The following is a 12,427-nucleotide window of genomic DNA, read 5'->3' as shown; positions in this document are numbered from 1 at the left end:
CTACTATGGAATGGAGTGGAAGGTATGATGCAAGCTAATCATTAGCTCACATTGTACTAGTATCTATTGTACTTCCATATTAAATATCGAGGTCGAAGTTCGGATTACACGACCATGATACTACAGGAAGTATTATGAAGAAGGTCAGCTCTATGATTACGGTACGACTGGTTCATGAAGCGATGATTCTAATCGGATGTTACTTTGGTAGCGAGGCTGTGAATGATTTCATATATCGCAAAAGATCACAAACCGATTCTCTGCTCCGCCTTAGAGATGGGGCCTCAGGGGCGTGATTACCTTCACTTATTCTGATTGGCGAACAATCAGTGAGATTTGGACTTGGGGATACACATACAGGGCCGAAGTTCGAGCCCCTCATTCAATATTCAATGCCTGTAATCAACGGAGTTGTCTTATTATATTCAGGCAGTACATACTAGTCTCCAGTTGCTGACATAATGCATAATGATGTGTTGATTGGCAGATTGACCGCCGTTTGCTGCCTTGGTCACGATATCTTGTGGTTACGAGCGGGTACAATTTACTTACAAACCCCAAACCGATACCCCGTCTTTCACATGGCGATGGGAGATGCTTCGGAATCATTGACGGGGGCAGTTATTCGTGTGTGTGTAAGTAAATATCAATAATATTATGGTTTGACATTCGTTGGTCCAACTCATCTAGCGCAATATAATCACTTTTTCGGAAGGAAGTTTCTTCGCTACCTTTCCGACGACGGTTAACGAGTCGACAAGCACACTGATCTCACAATCGAAGCCCATCTGCGCCCATCGGAGTCCGTCTGGACACCGGGCGGATATTGGTTCATGGGACGAAGAGTGGCGAAACCAAAATATCCCATCGCATCCAGTAAAACCTTATACACGGGTCCCAGTTGTCATACTTGTCTAGAATGTTTGGGAGGATTTCGTCTATTGATGAGATTCTAGCTCTGTGTGCGTGATGGTCGCCCATCAACACAAACAAATTCAATTGAAGCGATCAATTCACGAGGGTATCTATTAAATGCGCACGTTCCATGTATGCGTATTTTGACGTACAAGCCTATCAATGTGGTTTCACTTCTCTCCAGATTGGCGTAATAGCTTGGGCGACTGTGTTGGCGGCAACCTCAAGGCAGCTACGTTCTACGTCATCCCGAATAGCCGACCACAGCTTACGGGCACGCCATCTATCTGGGTGAAATCGCCGATGACTTCTTTCCACAAAATCTTTGTAATCTTGAGGTCGCATGGAGGTCTTGACAGTTGCAAAAAATCTCTCCACCGCGGACCAGTCGACGTCCTCCACTGTTAGACGGGAAGGATGATGGAGCACAGGCCATGGGATATCAAGAAAAGCGATCGGCTGATCAGGCGTGAACTTCGCAGTGTCAAACTCCTCACTGAGAACTTTGTATCGTTCCAGGGCTCGGTGACTCGTCCACGTACCGGACTCCCAGCGTTGCCGTTGCCGTTGCCTGAAACGCCGCTGTTCTTGTCGTTGCCTTTCCTCTGCATCACGTCGTTCAGCTTCCGCTCGGACCTGGCGTGCCTGACGTTCGGCCTCCTCACGTTGCTGCCTTTGTCTTTCTGCCTCAGCTCTTCTCCGCTGTTCGGCTTTAGCCTGGCGCTCCTGTTCCTCGGCACGTTCATGCGCCTCACGTTTCTTTCGCTGTTCTTCCCAAAGAGGTCTATCCCGGTCAAGTTCTCGCATTTTGCGAATGGACTCTGCGAGCTCGGCTTGTCGCATTGCCTCTTCGTTCGAGTCATCACTCTCACGAGAGTCGGACCGTTCTTGCGAAGCAGCGGGCTGAGGACATGTCGATGGCTCTTTATGATGACTCACTGAAGAAAAAAAATATGAACCATTGAAAGAGCAGATTGGGAACGGCAACATACACAGTTCGTCGATGTTGATTGGGTAATAATCGGCAAACACTTGTTTGAATCCCTTTTGATGGCGTTCGTCCATTGCCCTAACTTTTGCTTGTTTTCGCATTTCCCGTTGGACTTTTGAGTGATAAAGAGCCTGTTTGGCCTGACTTGGTGATGTAGTTCGCTGGCGCTTTCGCACATGGCCATTGGTAGGGGTGTGTTCTTGTGGCAGTTTCGTCGTCCGTGTCAGCGGTAAATCCGTGTTCTGTCATCTCTGTCAGATCGATCTAAAGAATAGAGGTTGCAACAAACTTTTTCGTTTGGCATTCTCTTTTGCTTGAGTCCCAGTATTGCCGTGAGATGCAAATTGTTCTGCATCCATGGACATCGGCTGTCCGTCAGCTTGAGACTCCTGACCATATTTTGCTTGTGCTCTCTTGTTCTTCTGCCAACGCGCGTCTCGCTCCTTTTTTCAATTCTTCCCTCCCGGATCGCACGGCATCCGATGTGGGTTTGGCCCTGCGACGAAGAAGGTCATCAACAACCATTTGTTTCACTTCTTCTTCGTCCTCGTCAGATTCACTGTCACTGCTGTAATCGTCACTAGCTACATGAGCGCACCGAGAACGTGCTTTTTTGCTCGGAAGCGGGGTATCCGCTTCAGGAGTAGGCGTGCGTGCACGCACGCGCTTTGGGCCTGATGGTGAAGGAGCCCTAGACCGCCGAGCCTGGGGATCAACCCTCACAACAGATGAAAATCTGAAGCCAAAGTGAACAGTGCACTGATATTCCGGGTCCAACTTATAAATCTCCCACTGCTCCTGGTAGCAAAACACGTGTTCCCTGAAAGTACAGTATTCCAGCAGCTGGAAGGACATAAATTGACGCTGTCACTCACCCGCATATTTCTACTACTCGTGGCCAAAAGCCTTCATCGCGCACACCTCCATCCAGGCGTGCTTTTGGCACAAATCTCCAAAAGCTCGTGCCTTTGGGTGTTGTTTCGATGACGATACGTTTGGGAGGTGGAAGATCCTCGCCGATAGATAATTTGTGCAAGTCCGGGATATCTTCGCCAGCAAGAGCGGTACGTGGATCGAAGGACGCGAAGGAGAGTCTGGAATCTGGAGCACGCAATAGACGGGAGGATTGGGTCGGGTCAAGGAGACCAGGTTGAGTGCCGCGAATTGTCCGTGGAGCATGGGACGGGCCCGCAGGATGCGTCTGAGCTGGCTGGGATCCCATTCGATGAACCTGGATTGCTTAAGAAGGACTACAGATGTCGGATTAATGATGAAAGAAATGTATGTACCTTAGCATAATAGCATTCGATTTAAGAGTCAAATGGCATAGAGTCCACGGTGGTCAGTGTCACGTGAGAGTACAATAACTTATAGATGGCCACATATAGTAAGTATTCATTCATTCACTGAAGACATCTCCGGCATCTACTCGGGTAGCAAGTACCATAACGTTTCCGGTAGCGCAGAGTTTTACAATACAGCTGCAGGCTAATGCAATCGATCACAATTATAGTCTATAGAAATATAGAGGGTCACACAAAGGCGCACATCTCTCTCAGTTCACCTCTGAGCACTACCGACGTGGTTCCGTATCTGGCTGTGTTGTGGCCGCACAGCAACCTCATGTGGCGAGCGCCTACTCCTTCAACTGCATTCCACAACCATCTAGCGAGCTTTCCACAGCAGAATAGATTGAAACATCCATCCATTCATCCCATCTTCATCCCGCTTCGCACTCTCCATCAATCGACAGCTGGATCATTCCGCGACTTAATCACAACTTACAAGCTTTGATTCAAATCCGCGTACGTCGCCCCTCCAAATAACTATCGTCCAGATTGTTTCTAACCACACCCTCGAACCCAGCTAGTACTTTCAATTAGTTCATTGCATCTCGCATATCACAACCTTCGTCAATGAGTGACGATCAATGTCAGTACTTCCATCTCTTATCTCTCACATGCTCTCTGACCTCTTTGACAGTCCTTGAAGGAGCTTGGACGAAGCTGTCCGATGTCGCTGTCAAGGGTGCTCAATATAACTCCCGTGAACGTCAGCCCCATCCGAAGTGTCTGGAAGGGACCCGGGTGGATCTCCTCAAATACATCCACCAATCACTGGACGAAGAGAAGAGGAATCAACTTATATGGCTGCATGGCACAGCTGGCGTCGGAAAGTCTGCTGTTGCATTCACGGTAGCTGAGAAGATGAGAGGTCTAAAAGTGACCGAAGAGACGAACGTCGAAAAGCGGCTAGCAGGGACGTTCTTTTTCTCGCGCAAGCACACGAAACGTTGCACGGCCGGATTTTTCTTTGTGACACTTGTCTACCAGCTTGCCAACAATTTCCCCAGCATCCGGAAGGATGTGAAGAGAGCTATCCGTGAAAATCCCGCTCTACTAGACCCAGACACACCTCTCTGCGACCAGATGGAAGCTCTCTTTCTCCAACCCCTCCGGAAACTTCGACTCAGGTTGCGCGGATGTTCACCTTTGTCGTTTGTGGTCGATGCCCTTGATGAATGCACATCTGAACCCGAACTTAGCGATCTCATCCTTTCCCTTGCACAGGCACTCCGTGACCCTGATCTGCCTGTGACTCACATTCTGCTCACCAGTCGCTCGGAATCCCATATTAGCATAGTCATGCGGAACGAAAAGGTGCGCTCGTTGGTGCGCGAGATACCCGTGAAAACTTCTGGGGAGGGTGGCATCATTTCGTTAGACGGCGCAGACGTTGACAATGACATCTGTACTTTCTTGCGACATTCCTTCAAAGAGCTGGGATGCCGCCATCCCGATTTCCCGCAGCCATCGGAGGTTGACCTTGCCAAGCTGGCGAGCCGAGCGGGCAGACGTTTCATCGTGGCGTCTACGATGATGAAGTTCATTGTCGACGATGAAGACAGTGATCCCCATGTTCGGTTGCAGCTGATGCTCGAGCTCACGAGCAGGCTGCTAGCAGGAACGGAGGTGTACAAGTTATACGATTGTATCCTATCCACGTGTGCCGACCCCATGCGGGCTTACATGCACTTGTCCATTGTCGCTGCCCTCGCAGACCCTCTTCCCATCTCGCAAATCTCAACACTTCTTGGCCCTGGTTTGGGAAGGGATGTGCAGACAACGCTGATGCAGCTACGGTCTGTCATGGATATCCCTACAGACGGCACTCTCCCCGTGAATATCTACCACTCCTCCATTCGCGACTACGTTTCTGACCCCTCAAACTGCGGCCTCCCTCAAGTACACGATATTGCATCACCTCACTCCCTACTCGCACATTCTTCTTTCCGGTTGATGAACGCGATTCCAGCAAGCACGGCTTTCTTGGATGCACTCTCAGAACTGAAGAAGCAAAACAAAGCTATGGAACCTGAGAATCCCCTTAGGTTAAAAGACTCATTAGCGTTCCTTGTTCGGCCACCAGAGCCACTGTCATCTGTCATCTGTATGCTGTGGCTTCGGGGAGATCGCACTTCAGCTTCAGATTTAGAATCTTGGCTGGGGACTATGGACGGGCATGCCTGGCTGCACACCTGGACAGGACGATTCTGGCTGCCGACCCTGGCAGGACAAGACTGGCTGCAGACCCTGGCAGGACAAGACTGGCTGCAGACACGGGGAGGACAACTCTGGCTGCAGACATGGCGAGGACGAGAGTGGCTGCAGACATTGAGAGGACGAGAGTGGCTGCAGACCCAGGAAGGACGAGAGTGGCTGCAGATCCAGGAAGGACGAGAGTGGTTGCAGATATCGGGAGGACGAGAGTGGTTGCAGACATCGAGTGGACAAGAGTGGCTGCAGACATCGGGAGGACGAGAATGGCTGCAGACATCGGGAGGACGAGAGTGGCTACAGACAAGGGGAGGACGAGAGTGGCTGCAGATCCAGGAAGGACCAGAGTGGCTGCAGACCCAGGGAGAACGAGAGTGTCTACCGCAGACCCAGGAAGGACGAGAGTGGCTGCAGACCGAGGAAGGACAAGAGTGGCTGCAGACCCAGGGAGAACGAGAGTGGCTGCTGCAGACCCAGGGAGAACAAGAGTGGCTGCTACAGACCCAGGGAGGACGACACTGGCTGCGGACCCGGAGAATGAAAGTTTGGCTGCAGACCCAGGGAGGACGAGAGTGGCTGCAGACTCAGGGAGGACGAGAGTGGCTGTGGACCCAGGGAGGACGAGACTGGCTAGTGACCCAAGCAGGACAAGACTGGCTGCAGACACAGGCAGGACGAGACTGGCTGCAGATCAAAGGAGCACGAGAGTGGCTGCAGACCCAGGGAGCACGACACTGGCTGCAGACCGAGGGGGGACGAGACTGGCTACAGATCCAGGGAGGACGAGAGTGGCTGCAGACCGAGGGAGCACGAGAGTGGCTGAAGACCGAGGGAGCACGACACTGGCTGCAGACCCAGGGAGGACGAGAGTGGCTGCAGATCCAGAGAGGAAACGAGTGGCTGCGGACCGAAGAAGGACGACACTGGCTGCAGACCGAGGGAGCGCAACACTGGCTGCAGACCGAGGGAGCGCGACACTGGCTGCAGACCGAGGGAGGACGAGAGTGGCTGCGGACCGAAGAAGGACGACACTGGTTGCAGACCGAGGGAGCGCGACACTGGCTGCAGACCCAGGGAGGACGAGAGTGGCTGCAGATCCAGGGAGAAGAGTGGCTGCAGACCTGGGGAGGACGACACTGGCTGCAGACCGTGGGAGCACGACAATAGCTGCAGACCCAGGGAGGACGACTGTGGCTGCAGACCGAGGGAGGACGACACTGGCTGCAGACTCCCGATGGTCAAGTGTGGCAGTCCACTCCTGCGGCCTCCGCCTGGGTGACAATGGAAGAATTTGTGAGGACATCGGAAGCAATCAACGAGTACATCGTTATCAGTGATGTGCCTTTACTGCCAGCTTTTCAAGTTATCCAGCAATTCAAGAGCTTGCCAGACTTCTTGATGTTTCCAGTGTTCCTGGCATTAAGACACCAGGATCGTTCCACCTCTGCATCACCACAAACTCTTCTTCTACCAGACAGGGAGATCATTCATGCTATGAAGGCCTTTCAGAGGTTCGCAAACGAAGCACAGGAACGAAGTCGATCAGCTTCCGATGCTATCAAGTACGCCTGTCACAACTGGGCCGTGCATCTCTCGCGTGCTCCCCGTCCATGGGATGACACGCTCAATCGTACATTCCAGGCTTTTTGGAATGATCATGTTATCCCCTGGCTGGAAATGGAGTGGTGTTTGAAGGGTCTGCAGTCTTGTCTTGTCATCTTATCTGAAGGGCAGAAAATTGTGGAGGTGTGTATTTCAACGATTCAAGGTAGCCACAACTGATGTCGCCTCATGTTCAGTCTATAACATGACGCCTTGGAATTCTTCCTTATCTTCAGTCTGGACTCTTGAGCTGTTGACGCGCGGCCCGGCGCTAGCGCCAGCATGTAATGTAGTATTGTATTATTTCACTCCATGTTATGAAAAATGTTGTCCCAAGTACCTACGAACGTTAAACCTATTATTAATACCAACCTCGAGTTCTCTCGAGCTCTCGAGTAGTGGTACGTTCAAACCTTCACATGATACATTGCTTTCAAATATCCAGGAACTGAAGCGCATGTGAGGTTGTATGGTGCCGTGGCAATTGGACTGCGGCACGTCGGTAATGAGGTGATCAATTCGTAGTCATGAGATTTGTGCAATGATGCATGTAATGTAATCTACAAGTTGAAGGTCGCAATGCTAAGAGTGTGGAAGAATACATGTATAGAAGATGCAAGTGGTGTGATATAAATGAACAATAATGATGATGCCGAGTTGCAAATGCAATTGTAATGTTGATGCCGATGATGATCCAGGTAATATGACAACGAAATGAAACATGATAGTCAACAAAGATTTCAATAGACATTATATTCGTTCGTGAACGAGGGCTGGGGGATGGAATACGTTGCATCGTCCGGGTACTCGTGGCGACCTTCAAAGTACCCCGAGCCATATGCCTGCAGAAACTCCTCCAGTTCAGCTGGTAGGGAGTTGTTCAGATGGTTTCCGGAGACAGGCTGGTACTGAAAGTCCGCATCGAAGGCAGGAATACGCTGCTGATAGTTGACATCGGAGAACAGCTCTGGGTCGAACTGCGGCATGTGGAGAGTGGAGAGATCGAGGGGGACAGTTGAAGGCTGGGAGTGATTGGAAGTGGGGATAGGGAGCTGAGAGGGTTGTTCATAAACGGAGGCGAAGCTCTCGGCAGGGAATTCGGGGAAGAGTCGCTCCCAGGAGAGTTGCTCCCAGGAAAGTTCGGCGGGCTCGCCAGAGAATTTGGGAATATCAGAGTCGCTGGACTCAGCAGGCGAGAGCGCATTACAGGGGATGAGGCCTGCGAGTTCGGGAAATGTTAGGTCATTAACATCCAGCGATGCAGGAATATCTTCCTCAGGCCTCATAAACTGAGTAGATGGGTAAGGCGCGGCAGCGGACCGTCGAGCAGCTTTGCCCCCGAGGCTGCGACGCGCCTTGGGCTCGTAGCCGTGTAGGTGTTTGCGGTGACGCGTCAAGCTTGCTGGATCGGTGGTGGTAAACGCGCACCCAGGATGAGGGCACGTCTTCGAGCGTTCACGGGTGTGCGTCCTGATATGCGTCTGCACGTTGGACTTTTGGAGGGTCCTGTAATCGCAATCAGGGAATGGACATGCGTGCATACTGATCCAGATAGTAAACAGGTCAGGAACCACCTAATATAATAAGGTACGAGTACGTACAGAGCCTCCTTGTGTTCATCGTGCGTACGCATATGTCTAGGGAGATCTGCCTTGCGGCTTATAACCTTGTGGCAGACAGGGCAGTCAACAGGGGTCTGTAGAGAAAGTGTCATAAGTACAAGACGCATGATGTGAAGTAGGCTGGAAACGTACCGTGTTATGTCCTGCAGCAGGCATCTTGTGACAGTGTTTGAGAGGAGAGAAACGGTTATATGTGATCTGCGGGGTGGAATTAGATCCTTGAAGTGAATGAATAGCGCGTGCGTTGTGGCAAATCCGCACATCTTGCGCGCTTCTTTTAAAGCACCAGGGGTGCTATGGACATCGAGTACGATTGCTTTTCTGCGGCGCGCGTTTCTGCCTTTAAAGGCAAAAACCACGAAGCAATCGTGTGCGATGGTCTGAGCATGAGGGACGAGCCACTCGGTTAGCGAGGAAGGCAAAAAGAGTTGGAAGAAAGTTCGATTGCGTCTCAACACTTTTCATTTTTTGCCTTGTTAGGCAATTTCTGGTTACCTGCTCGATGTGGGGATGGCTCAGTACTCAGTGCTCAGGCCTGAAGGTCTTATGAATGGGAAGGTAGGGGCCTACAGACGCTTCCTAAAAGAGCTCCACCTCGAGGCACATCCATATGTATTGAGTTCCATTCCAGTACTAGTACTAGTCTTTAGGATAGCACTCGCGGTCACCGGCCGGTTGTCAATGAAGCTGTGAATGACTCGGAGGACGATGAAGAACAACAAGTCCAAGTTAGACGGTCACGCGTGGCGTATAGTGTATGCCCAGCGTCACGTGAGAGCATTCAAGTTGAACTCCAGCTGGGATCATCTTGATTCTGATTCTGCAAATTCAGCAGCAACGTCGTCGGGCGAGATACTCTCTGGACCTGCAAGAAGGTGACATATGCACCAGGAGGCTCGGTCGAGAGCTGAAGTACCCACACGAAGGATGCTTCAAAATCATGTGCAATCTTGACAGTAATGCCGACCTCTTCACGAGTGTGCAACTGTGAGCAAGTCGATAGCGGGTGGACTTCCCAATCTCCGCCGCTTTCATGGCGCCGTGGTGTTGAAGGTTTGCACAAATTTTTTCTAGTGTTTCGAATGCGTCGACCGGAGATTACACCGTCACGCAGATTGTGTTGTGCAGATGTACGCTCTATTTCACATGCCTGCCCTACAATTGAGAGTATCATCACAGGAAAGACCTTGAGTGGGTGAATGTCTGAATTGACTGGATGATTTTTCTGCCGCGAATTGTCCGTGGAGCACGGGACGGGCCTGCAGTATGCGTCTGAGCCGGCTTGGAGCCACCTTAGCATAATAGCATTGGATTTCGAAATGGAGTCCACGGTGGTCAGTGTTACGTCATATAGATGGCCAAATATAGTAAGTATTCATTCGAAATTCACTAAAGTCCAGCGGCTGGGTTTCTGACATCTCCGTCTACTCGGGTAACAGTTAAACGTTTGGTAGCTACTAATGCAATCGATCACGATTATAATCTATATAAATCAAGGGGGTCACACAATGGCGCACATCTTTCTCGATTTCTAGTTCACCGACGTGGTTCTATGGGCTGCACAGCAGCCTCGTGCCCTCCTGCAAGCACTGGACGGCGAGCGCCTACTCGTCCTTCAACTGCATTCCACAACCATCCAGCGAGCTTTCCATAGCAGAATAGTTTGAAACATTCATCCGTTCATCCCATCTTCATCACGCTTCGTCGTCTTTCCAGATAACTACCGCCCAGATTATTTCTAACCACACCTCGAACCCAGCTAGTACTTTCAATTGGTTCATTGCATCTCGCATATCACAACCTTCGTCAATGAGTGACGATCAATGTCAGTACTTCCATCTCTTATCTCTCGCATCCTCTCTGACCTCTTTGATAGTCCTTGAAGGAGCTTGGACGAAGCTGTCCGATGTCGCTGTCAAGGGTGCTCAATATAACTCCCGTGAACGTCAGCCCCACCCAAAATGTCTGCAAGGGACCCGGGTGGATCTCCTCAAATACATCCACGGATTCCTGGACGACACAGAGAAGAATCAGCTCGTTTGGCTGCATGGCACGGCTGGCGTCGGAAAGTCTGCTGTAGCATTCACGGTAGCTGAGAGGATGAGAGGTCTAAAAGTGACAGAAGATACCAACGTCGAAAAGCGGCTAGCGGGGACGTTCTTTTTCTCGCGCAAGCACAAGACACGTTGCACGGCCGGATATTTTTTCGTGACACTTGTCTACCAGCTTGCCAACAATTTCCCCAGCATCCGGAAGGACGTGAAGAGAGCTATCCGCGAAAATCCCGCTCTGCTAGACCCAGACACACCTCTCTGCGACCAGATGGAAGCTCTCTTTCTCAAACCCCTCCGGAAACTTCGACTCAGATTGCGCGGATGTCGGCCTTTGTCGTTTGTGGTCGATGCCCTTGATGAATGCACATCCGAACCAGAACTTAGCGATCTCATCCTTTCCCTTGCACAGGCACTCCATGACCCTGATCTGCCCGTGACCCACATTCTGCTCACAAGTCGCTCGGAATCGCATATCAGCAAAGTCATGCGGAACGAAGAGGTGCGCTTGTTGGTGCGCGAGATACCCGTGAGAACTTCTGGGGAGGGAGGCATCATCTCCTTAGACGGCGCGGACGTCGACAACGACATCTGTACTTTCTTGCGGCATTCCTTCAAAGAGCTGAAATGTCGCCATCCAGATTTCCCGCAGCCATCGGAGGTTGACCTTGCCAAGCTGGCGAGCCGGGCGGGCAGACGTTTCATCGTGGCGTCTACGATGATGAAGTTCATTATCGACGATGAAGACAGTGATCCCCATGTTCGGTTACAGCTGATGCTCGAGCTCACGAGCAAGCTGCTAGCAGGAACGGAGGTGTACAAGTTATACGATTGTATTTTGTCCACGTGTGCCGACCCCAAGCGGGCTTACATGCACTTGTCCATTGTCGCCGCCCTCGCAGACCCTCTTCCCATCTCGCAAATCTCAACACTCCTTGGCCCTGGTTTGGGAAGAGATGTGCAGACAACGCTGATACAGCTACGGTCTGTCATGGATATCCCTACAGACGGCACTCTCCCCGTGAATATCTATCACTCCTCCATTCGCGACTACGTTTCCGATCCCTCAAACTGCGACCTCCCTCAGGTATGCGATATCGCATCACCTCACTCCCTACTCGCACATTCCTCTCTCCGGTGGATGAACACGATTCCAGCAAGCACGGCTTTCTTGGATGCACTCTCAGAACTGAAGAAGCAAAACAAAGCTATGGAATCTGAGAATCCTCATAGGTTAAAAGACTCATTAGCGTTCCTTGTTCGGCCACCAGAGCCACTGTCAGCTGTCATCTATATGCTGTGGCTTCGAGGAGATTGCACTTCAGATTTACAACCTTGGTTGGGGACCGTGGACGGGGATGCCTGGCTGCAGACTCAGGGTGGACGAGACTGGGTGCAGACCCAGGGAGGACGAGTGTGGATGCGGACCCAGGGAGGGCTAGAAGTGGCTGCGGACCCGGGGAGGGCTAGAGTGGCTGCGGACCCAGGGAGGACGAGACTGGCTGCAGACCCAGGGAGTACGAGACTGGCTGCGGACCCAGGGAGGACGAGACTGGCTGCGGACCAAGGGAGGACGAGACTGGCTGCAGACCCAGGGAGGACGAGACTGGCTGCAGACCCATGGATGGGGAGACTTGGTGCAGACCTGGGGAGGACGAAACTGGCTGCAGACCCAGGACGGACGACAGT

At 51.6% G+C, this 12,427-nt stretch overlaps 2 protein-coding genes across 2 annotated transcripts; both read right to left on the bottom strand.

The window, feature by feature from the left end:
• Positions 1-1,074: 1,074 nt before the first annotated feature.
• Positions 1,075-3,128, bottom strand: DFJ58DRAFT_725404 (uncharacterized protein; the record flags this gene model as incomplete). Its single annotated transcript, XM_041385234.1, has 5 exons — positions 1,075-1,853; positions 1,908-2,148; positions 2,196-2,274; positions 2,301-2,726; positions 2,782-3,128. 5 exons carry the CDS (start codon positions 3,126-3,128, stop codon positions 1,075-1,077), a joined length of 1,872 nt encoding a protein of 623 aa, XP_041246460.1.
• Positions 3,129-7,578: 4,450 nt separating this feature from the next.
• Positions 7,579-9,111, bottom strand: DFJ58DRAFT_233431 (uncharacterized protein). Its single transcript, XM_041379374.1, has 3 exons — positions 8,820-9,111; positions 8,667-8,761; positions 7,579-8,607 (listed from the first exon to the last, which is right to left on the bottom strand). Exons 1-3 carry the CDS (start codon positions 8,841-8,843, stop codon positions 7,806-7,808), a joined length of 921 nt encoding a protein of 306 aa, XP_041246459.1. The 5' UTR covers positions 8,844-9,111; the 3' UTR covers positions 7,579-7,805.
• Positions 9,112-12,427: the final 3,316 nt, after the last annotated feature.

This window comes from Suillus subalutaceus (genome assembly GCF_016647625.1).
Source record: "Suillus subalutaceus strain FC151 chromosome Unknown DFJ58scaffold_26, whole genome shotgun sequence".
NCBI classification, from domain to species: Eukaryota; Fungi; Basidiomycota; class Agaricomycetes; order Boletales; family Suillaceae; genus Suillus; species Suillus subalutaceus.
This window is presented reverse-complemented; position numbering and strand designations above follow the sequence as displayed.